Raw genomic sequence first — 10905 nt, 5'->3', positions numbered from 1 at the left:
GTCTGACATATCACTGGAGGTTTGAGTTACGACGGTTTTAAGGGGTCCAAAAAAAAGAAGAAAAAATTAAATGTGCATGAATAAATTGTTCACAATGAACAACATGCATTTAGAAGATAGATGTGAATTTTCATTTAGTGCTGACTTTAATTTTGGTTTTATTGTTTGGAAACTTTACAAAAATATCGTTAGATAGCAATAACACTAGACCGTTCACCCAAAAATTTTAATATTGTCATAATTTATCACCCCCAAGTTGTTCTAAACCTTTATGAGTTTGTATCTTCTGTTAAACACATAAGAAGGTTTGGAACAACTTGAGGGTGAGGAAATGATGACACAATTTTCACTTTGGGGTGAATTATCCCTTTAAATAATTTTAAATGATGCCAGTTAGCACATTAACTTTGGCAGCTCTAAACCAGTAAAACTAAAATAACTAAATACATCTAAACAACAACTAACAATGATAGAGTGAAAATGAAAACTAAACTGTAAACTAAACTGAAAACAAAATAATAAAACATTCAAAATCAAATTACAAAATATAACATGCCTACCTTAGTAAAAAAATAAATGTACCAAAATATATTTGAAATACATTTATTACAAATACCCTACAATTGTACTTTTGGTATACTAAATTGATATACTTAAAGTCTGCTAAATTGGAACAACTAATTTTGTACTTGATGTACTTTAGTTATCCGGAAATAGTGCTGAGGTCCAACTAAAGATATACTTAAGTATATTTGATTGTGCTAAAGTGGAACTATTGCAGGTAAACTTCAAATATCTTGCATTTAAAGAATGATATTAGACAGAGATCATATTATCCTTACTAATAGTGATATTAAAACACATTTTAGGCTTAATATTAATAAATGTGCATTGTGCAATAAAGAAGTACTCCAAATAAATGTAACTAACTATAATATTTACATCAGTAAGACTCAAGCGATATGTCAGTAAATGTGTTAATGGATTTGTAGTATACTTAGTATGAAATAAATACACATTGGTATAGTTTTTTTTTCACTAACCTCAGTTAGATATGCTGTCCAGAATTCATGGCCACGCCACCAACATTTTCAACAAGTCACAAAAACAATTTCTGGAGTTCTAATATTTATTTTGTACTGAAACTACACATGAAAAAAGTTAAATTAGCAATCTAGTAAAAATTGTCAGTTTCAGTTACTCTGGTTGGATTTTCACCACTGTCTATCGTCTTACTGCTGTTCTGAGTTTAGCTGATCGAGCTCTTGGGTTCTCCTGCACCTCTTCCTCACATGGCTTTATCACTTTCTTCAGACTGACCCAATGTGCGCTCTCTCGCCCCCTCTCCCCTTCTTCATTCTCTTCCTCTTCCTCCTCCTCCTCCTCATGCTCCTCTCTCTCCAATCCATGCTGGGCTTTGGCTCGCTGGCGAATGCTGCGGCGTGGTGGGGCAGCCAGGTCCTCTCCACGAAGAAAACGCTTGGTCAGCCGGTCCTCCAAGGAATGGAAGGTGAGAACACAGAGTCGCCCCTTGGGACGGAGCAGAGTTTGCGCCACATGCAGGCCAGCGTGCAACTCATTGAGCTCGTTGTTTACAAATATCCGTAAGGCCTGGAAGGTTTTGGTGGCAACGTGTGAAGGCCGCTGCAGGCGGTCACGCCGGGCGTACATCGCACTGGCTGGAAATGCTCCTAAAATAAGAGAGGCAGTTGGTTAAGTTAGTTATTTAGTAAGTTATAGTTATTTAGTTAACAGAGTGTCTTGCAATGTTCCTTTAAAGAAGCCAAAAATGTTATTGTTTACTTGCATTAGTCTTTTGTTTTATTTTTCTCAGGTATTGCTCCAACTAAAAGATATTGATTCACATACATTTTCCAATTTGTTGTCTATTTAGTTCAAATATCTGTCAGAGCAGTGTTTCTACACCTTTTTGTCTTACATATCTCCTGGCCACATCAAAAATGCTCAAGTACCCCTTCATCAACCCCAAACTCATTTTATTAATTATCAGTTAGATCAGATGTTCTTCACTTTGGTCCAACCTTGATCAAACTCAACTGCCTGTAACTTTCTAGTAATGGACCCTTTTCACATTACTGAGGTTCTCAGAAGCAGAATTCATCATAGTTCGGTGCGACAGCAAATATCCTTTTTGTATTTCGCTCCAATAGCAAAATAAAACTCTGTGACAGAGTTTCCACGACTTTCCAAAAGAGGGAGAAAATATAGAGAGGCTGATTACGCTGGTCAGAAGAGAGAAAGATATAAAATTTGTCGCCACTCCCTCAGCCGTTGTATTAGAAACACCCTCGCACCAGTGTTAATTCGTTTTTTTGTCATTTACTGACAAGGTAAAATAACATATAAAGTTATAAATGTGTAGGCTATTCATTTAAAAAAAAAAAAAAACTGAAAATATATAAAACTTTACAAGTGTCGTAACGTATGCCATTAGGGACCAAGGGAGGTCATAGGAAGGCATAGGCGTAAACCAGGATAATCCAAAGAGAGTGAATTTTATTAATCAAATATCAAAAATTGGGGTACAAATTTCAAGTCTGTGAATACGAATAAAGAAAAAAGAATTTTTTTAATTATTATTTTTATTTTATTTTATTTTTACAAATGCTTTACTCAGCGCACACTTTTTCTAACAAAGAACAAAGTAAATTTGATTTAAAAAGCACAAACGCAACCTCAGCTTAACTCACTGACCCCCTTCTCCCCCAAAGGCTGAGAAGGTCTGGCTTAAAGGGTTAGTTCACCCAAAAATTAAAATTACCCCATGATTTACTCACCCTCAAGCCATCTTAGGTGTGACATTCTTCTTTCAGATGAATACAATCGGAGTTATATTAAAAAATGTCCTGAATTGTAACTGGACTAAACCAACTCTGCATCCAGATAGCGTGAGAAAAAACACTGATCTCTTGCTTAAGGCAGAACTAGACATTTATGGTAACAGAAAATATACAGATACAGATAACTGATACTGAATATACAATTATTAAATAATCGATTGAAATGTTTTCTTAAACAATACATTTGGTACAAAATACAAAAACACTTGGTAATTTCCAGATATTTAAATACACGACCCTGGAAGTGCCCACCCCTTTGGGAAATCCGCGATCTAACCCGGAAGTAAACGCTAGCGTCAGAGAGCCATGGCAGCTGACAAAGGAGGTATAAAAGGTATAGAAAAAAACAAACAAATGTGTAATGTCTTTATTTCATGGAAACTGAAAACCGAATAGGTAAATGAAGCGTGTTGTGATATCCGTTGATATGTGCACACCGAACATACACAACAACGCCTTCATTCATCCGTTAATCAACTCTTACCAAAACAATATAACGAATGACAAAAACAATTAAACCTCTTGAAATATACACTGCATTATTGTCCGGGTGTAGAAATAACTATAACAAAAAAATTGCACCTTGCGCTCATGTATTTCTATTACACGGATCAGGTGACGATATCATAACTGCATCTCATCGTCACAACTAAATTTAGATTTTTTATGTTGATAAGTGTGGAAATGCGTCATCACAGTCTGTGAAAAGGGTGAACTTGATTAGCTTGTTCATGTGTGTTTGATTCACTGTATAAAGTGATAATTGACTTAAAGTGAGGAAATCCATTGCCTCAAAATTATTAAGTAGGCTAAAACTTCATGCGTAATTGAACAAATTAAGCTATGTGGAATTGTCAAGTTCACATAACTTAATTTTATCAATTAAGCATGGATTATTAATCATTCTAAGGCAACGGGTTTCCTCACTTTTTTAAGTTGTCAACTGTGCTGTACACTTTAAGAACATATAAACAAAGAGACAAACACACTGAAAGATGAACACAGCTGGGGACACACAGGGGCTTATTCCAGATCAGTATGTGTGATGACAGTGGTTTTGAAAATAAACAGGCTGTTCTACAAAGCTCCCAAAGCTCATGGAAAGATACATGCTGTATATTGTGCTGAGATAAATTTGCTCAGTCTGAGCAAGGGGAGGTGACGTTGTTCCCTGAACTGACAACATGCAGAGCTTTAAGTTGCAGATAGAAAGGACAGATTCAACCTCGCCCTTCATGGCTTCAGATAAACATATTTCCCTAATATTTTTTTAGTAGTTTACCAAAAAACAAATTTCTGTCATAATTTATTCACATTCATTTCGCCTTTTTCAGTTGAACATCAAGATATTTTGAAAATTGTACTTTCAAAAATGAGACTTTTGAAGAAACAGGCATACAAATATAGGTTTGCAACAAAGAAAATGTTGGCAGAATTTTGGGGTGAACTTGAACTATCCCTTTAAAGGGTATCTGTATGCAAAAAAAAAGAGAAAAGGTATATATAAAAAATACATAGAAAAATCTGAAATTATGCAGAAGAAAAAGTTTTTTCACCTTGCCCTTCAGAGCTTCAATATGAAACATTTTGTTAAAAAAAAAAAGTTAACGATTTATACAATTATTTCAGGTAAAATGTACCCACTTATGTTTGTGCCATATAGCTTCACGCTGACGAATGAGTGGAGGAGATGGAGAGACGCAACCAAAGAAAAAGAGAGGTGTTGCATCTCTCAAGTCTTGCGCTTCTGGGCTTGGAGGAGCGAGACACTGGCCAATCAATAAGACCACATGCCTCCCCCCCTCCCCCCTCCTTAATTTTAAAATCCAGTCATAAGGGAGCGAGTGAGGAAGAGGAAAATGAAAAGAAATAAAAAATGAGCAGAGAATAAATAGATGTATAGACAGAAAGACAGGCCTGGAAACAGGCAGCTAAAAAAATACAAATAAAATCAAGATCAGGTTTAGTAGGCAGTAAACATTAATCATAAAATAAAATGTGTATTGCAGTAATGTAAAAAACAAAAAATAATCAAATCTCAATAGCCTAACAGATACAAAGTGAATAAATACACCAATCAGTCTGTTCCTGTTATCTCAATGGGTGCTCTCCTCACATTCCAAGCAGCAATCGCTATTGATTCTACATAATTGGCCATGAATCCTGATGGGTGTGACAATGAGAAGAGCCTCTGCCTAATTGCCTCTACATTTAAAATTAACTTACTTTATTTAAAACAATGTTTACACAGATGCCTAATGGGCTGTACATTGTAAACAGGCAAAGGCCACACCAATCCCCCGCCCCTACTATTAAACTTAATTTAAAGATAACTTTAAAACATTAAATCATTTAAACAAATTTTAACCATGGAAACATTTTAATAATTCCCTTAATAGTTCATATTTATATTATACTAAACACTGGCTATTAGAAAGTCAAGTCAAATGTAGTGAAAATGACACTTCGTTTAAATGGAAATGTAATTGGTTGTCAGTCTTTTATGAGAGTGCAGGGTTTAGAGGGTAACACCCAGCTGCTCATGGTTCTGATAATTGGCAGCATGTCTTTATTTGGATCAAACTGATTACTGCATGACATCCTTCTGTAATGAAGGAAGGGGAAAAAATATCTCTCTTGAATGAGGCTCTGCACAAGCACATTTCAGCTTGAATAGAGGGCTTATTCTTTGTCTGAGTGTGAATTGAATTACGGATTTCCTTTTGTAATTCCTCTCTATTAATCACTAGCTTGAGTTGCTTTAAGGAATGAACAAGGGGCAGAACTATCATTCTGAAATTCAAGGCTGTTATTCCAAACATAATTTGACTGATTGAACAAAGAATAAAAACAAAGGCAAATGCTTAAAAGATGGCATTTAGAGCATTGTTCTGATTTCCCAGTCATAAGCTGAAAACATTTTAATTTAACTTGTATGTACAGTACATAATGCACATAATAATACACACTGCCCGGCCCCCAAAAAAGTTGCGGTTTCGATTTAAATAGGCAAATACTTAAGAGTCTATGATTGGATCATTATTGCAGTGATTATTATGTTTCTAGCATGTTATATGTTTGGCAATAGTTCTTCTAACCCTAATTGATGGATTGTGTAGCTTTTCATTTCTTAAACAACCATGTAGGAAAACACATCATGCCATATTCCAGGATAACAATCAGTATATATCAGTATATTTACATAGACAACAATATTCAGATATTAAGCCGATTAAGACAATACTCTGATTAAGAAACTACCATGTAAACAGGGATTTCTGATTACCTTAATCTGGCTAAAGTCATACTCGAAGTAAACAAAAATCGAATTAAGACTTGTGGAGTATTCCTATTTTCGTCGCATTATCGAAGTGCATTATAGACATGTACACACCTTAATCACATTATTAAAGTCGTGTGGGAGTTTTCGCCGCATTTTGCGAAAGGACACACACATGCAAGTGGTCAACCATTTGATGGCAAACAAGATGGCTTCAGAATTTGTATCCGCCCTCGTCCATTTGCACGTATAGCATGACAAATAATTAACTACACTTGAAGCTTTCATAAAATTAAAAATGAAGTTTCATATATGATACCATAATGAAGATGAACTGTGTGTTGATATGGAGGGAATGTTGGATGGAGTGGCATGGTGACGTAATGACATGTGCCATTAATCAATCTATGTTCTATAACATGTAAAACGGGAACATGAAATGAATATTCTTAAAGCAACTCATGTAAACACCTTAATCAGAATATTGTCTTATTCAGAATAGGCAATAATTAGATTACTGCTGTCCATGTAAACATAGTCAGTAAAAGTCTTTGGGATGTTCTGGAGTAGACTTCACAGAGTGCTCGACTCTTGCATTGTCAATACAAGATCTTGACCAAAAATGTATGCACCTCTTGATCGAAATAAATGTTGTGATTTTATTTCCATTACGAGGAACATACATTTTTGGTCAAGATCTTGTATAGACAATGCAAGAGTAGAGCACTCTGCGAATATTTTTTTCAGTTTAATGCGTTAAAAATATTTAACGCAGCATCCGTTTTTTCTGTCATCCTTTACCTAGCGTTACATTATATGATTACGCTCTTATTCATTCACACCAAAGTCCTTAACGCTTCACCCCTGAGATCTGCAAGTCTTGTTTCAGTACAACAGAGATTCAGAGCGAGTGAACTACCATGATGTGTAGGCCTGATCCTGTTAGAAATGTATGTCCAAATGTCATCAAAGTCCTAAAGATGAATTGATTAAAACGTGCCTCACATTTGACTCATCCACCGCTTCTCGCTTGAGAAAAGGAACAGAAAAATAACATAGGTCATGTGAACACATGGATCTAGCCAAGACATACTTAGCATTTAAATGTTAGGTTGTACACCCAAGCACTTGACTGATTTTCTATGAGCCATGTTCAAAAATGGCGTGAGATGGAGTTGTGACTCAGTAAATGGTTTATTCCTCATTTTTCATGGCACACAGATATGGCTAAAGGGTGAATATGTTTGTTGAAAAGACTAAATCCTGCATATGCTATGACAACACACCGATGACTCATTTCCAGCAAATGTGTCTCACGGACACTAACATATTTCTCCTTGTTCACCTCTGGGAAAGAAAAGAGCAATAAGTGAAAGAGAGAGACATAACTGAAATTAAAGCCTTCCATCTTCTTGCTTACCCCGAAGAGTTAACTAAAATTTGCACAACATTTCCTAATCTATGCTGATCACATCATGTTTCCAGTAAGAACGGAGATGAAGGGTCTTATATTTTTCTGTAGTGCCAATTTACACTGCTTTTTTGACAGCTCAGGAAGGGCCATTACAAGTGCCTTGTTCCTGGGTGAGGCTGGCAGTAGCTGTTATGCACAAGACTTTCAAAGAGTAATGCTTCCTTATTACCTAGTAAATCCCCCTCTATATAAGCAACAGGCTGCATAGGGACACAGAACCTCATGAATGCTATTTAAGGCTGAAAGGGCAGCACTGCTATTGGCTGCTAGGGAATTCTCTAGAGACAATGGTTTGATTTTGTTAACTGTCCAGAAAAATGACTGTTATTGGAAAGTTATCAAGAAGAAGATCACAATTATTACATATAGCTGCAAGCAGAAATTAATGGGGTTCGAGCGTTTTAAGACCTTTATGACAGCTATGCTCTTAGGGTTTATGTCGATATGTAGGGCTGACACCATAAAATATGCATGAAAAAGAATATGCTAAAAAACACAGAGAAAAGAAGGGCTTAAAGAATTATACTTGATGCACACATGCACACACTTTTTGTTGTAGATACAGATATTTGAAATAAATGATGGGTAACAAAATGTTTACTGCAAATTTACTTTGTATAACACCATTTTCAGGTTTCACAGTAATCATAATGTGGCACAATCGTTTGTACTGTTCTCAGTACAAATGAAGTCATAAACTCTGACAAAATGTGATTTTATAATGTCTAAATATGAATGCAAAAGCAAAACATGTGAAAAGAACTATATTAGTGAATAGAATGAAAAAATTACGATTATAACCAGCAGATGGCAGAAGATGACCACTAATGGGCTCACTTTCATTTTGAAAATGTTTGTTTCCAACAGTACACACACACACACACACACACACACAAATATGTTTTCAATGTTATTGGGATATATTGTGAAATTATCTTTTAATGGTCTATATACATTTCACATATTTCTTTGTAAACTTATTATGTAAAACTATATTACCAGTGCATCGTAATAAAAAATGGTTTTAAGCATTTATTTATCAGTCAATCCTATAAACTGACAGAAGTTTAGATTTAAAAAATGTCTTATCCTGTCGGTCCTCGTGGACAAAAGTAGTATTACAGCCTTCATCTTTGATAGTTGTCATCTTCATCAGTTGATAGTTTAGAATTTACTGTGAGCCCTCTGAGCATCAGAAATTCATGAAACTAAGCATGTTTCTTCAAAATGTCATGTTCTCCATATGTACACAGTTTTGATAAGTTTCTACTTATTGCACACAACATATAGACAAATTACTCATAATGGGCCATACAAGACATACCTTTATATATATACACGTCTGCTAAACGGAATAGATCAAAATTCTTTTGATAACTTTTTGCCATGAGGGTCTCTAGATGTTGCATGTCAACGAGGAGATAGGAAAAAAGTCGATTTTTCAAATAATCTCAAATATTTAACGAATTATTTGATTGACAGCAATGGTTCTAGAGGCAAAGTCGTTCAGAATGAGGAGATTTAACATTTGATATGCATATTGTGTGTATGTGAGATACGTTATAAACTGTATATATGTGATGCGTAATATATAGGGTCTAAAATGCGATAGCGCCACCCGGTGGCCGTTTCTTTCAAACTTCGCACAGACCTATAGGACCATGAGTCAAACAGGCCTACAGAGTTTCGTTCCGATCTGCTTCATAAATCATCATGGCAGCTTGGACAAAGACACTGCATGCCAATTCTCAAGTCAATCGGACAACGCAGCACATTCATTTAAAATATACAGTGAGGTCCAAAAGTCAAGTGGATTTATTATTTTTTATATCAAACTAAATTATCAGTGTAACAATTTGAGTGAAAAGTTGAATTGAAAAAAAATAACAAAAATTTCATAATTGTGGTTCTATGGAAGAACACATGGTCAGTGTCACAATCCTAAAACATGGCGTTTATATCCAGGTTTAAATTACTTTTTGAATACCAGATCTTCAATGTGTTCTCAGATTTTTGAACCGAAGTGTATTTGTCCCTATGGCAGAAACTAGTTAGTTATCTTCCATTACTTATTTGTGGCAAACAGTGCAGCCATTTGTTTTTGTTGTTTACAGTTTCTTGAGACACGTTGAGGCGCATCGTGATGTTGTTCCTTGTATTTTCATCTTGCAGTCTCAATGCCAGAAATATGTCTGGAATTGAATGAGACACTAAATCTCAAGTTAATCAAAGACAACAATTGACTGCTTTGAATAAAAAGATTCCGCTAAATTAGGGTGACCATATTCCAGGACATGTCCGGCCGGGGTTTCGAGATCGCCCAAAATATCCGGGATACGGGTTTTGCTTTATCGTCGCCATTCATTTTGTTTACATGCACACCTTTTGATTCAGTAGGACTGAATTCATTTCCGATTGGTGAATCTGAATGTAGTGTTTACATGAACGCTAAACAAGTGATCGGTTGATGTGCGTTTTAGCATTGCTAAGAAAATTCCTGTGTTTTCGTCTCGATCGGGATCCGTGTGAAGCAGAATGCATGACCTGCAAAGCTGGCACGTACGTGTCAGTGTCAAATAATGTAATAATGTAAACATAATGAATGGTGACTGTAGAAAGCAAAAGCCGAATCCCGGGCATTTTGGGCGATCTCGAAATCCTGGCCAAACATGTCCTGGTTAAACAGGACGTATGGTCACCCTAGCTAAATACTAATTGAATAGCTAAATGCTAAGCTACACCAGGAAGCATTATCCACATTCTGAATACAAAGGAGGTAGCAGTCCTCAAAAGATACTACAGGGTTTGTTCAGCCAAATATGAAAATTTTGTGATCATTTACTCCCCCTTATGTCATTCCAAAGTTAACACAAATGAAAATATTTTGTGCAATCTTTTTTCTTTTCTTTTGTCCATACAAAGAATGTCAGTGGGGTCTAATTTTGAGGTCTAAACACTGAGACATTTTTCAAAATGCATTTTTGTGTGTGTGTGTGTTCCACAGAAAACAGAAAGTCCTACAGATTTGGAATCACATGAGTTTGAGTAAATTATTACATATATTTCATTTTATGGTGAACTATTCCTTTAGGTTGAAATAAAACTAGATTTTGTGTAACATAGCCAGTAAACAAACAAATGAATAAGCAAAGAGAAAAAAATATCCTGTTTTACAAAAGTAGCATCATGGAGAGCGAACTCCAGCTAACACAAATATAAACATTAAGGGCTGCCTTAATTCTAAAACTGTGATGTAGGCCTCAGAAAACTCGGGAGAAAACAAAAGATCA

General features: G+C 35.5%; 1 protein-coding gene across 2 annotated transcripts in view; it reads right to left on the bottom strand.

Moving 5' to 3' along the window:
- Positions 1-1096: 1096 nt before the first annotated feature.
- Positions 1097-10905, bottom strand: part of mettl15 (methyltransferase 15, mitochondrial 12S rRNA N4-cytidine) — a 76835-nt gene continuing 67026 nt past the window's right edge. For both annotated transcript variants that reach the window (XM_084108038.1, XM_084108037.1), the window contains one exon: positions 1097-1691. In XM_084108038.1, coding sequence (XP_083964164.1) covers positions 1225-1691 — 467 coding nt within the window. In that variant the 3' untranslated portion in view covers positions 1097-1224. The remainder of the gene's footprint in view (positions 1692-10905) is intronic.

Source organism: Abramis brama (genome assembly GCF_963993115.1).
Source record: "Abramis brama genome assembly, chromosome: 3".
NCBI classification, from domain to species: Eukaryota; Metazoa; Chordata; class Actinopteri; order Cypriniformes; family Leuciscidae; genus Abramis; species Abramis brama.
The sequence above is the reverse complement of the archived record's forward strand: the minus strand, read 5'-3'. Positions and strand labels throughout refer to the sequence as shown.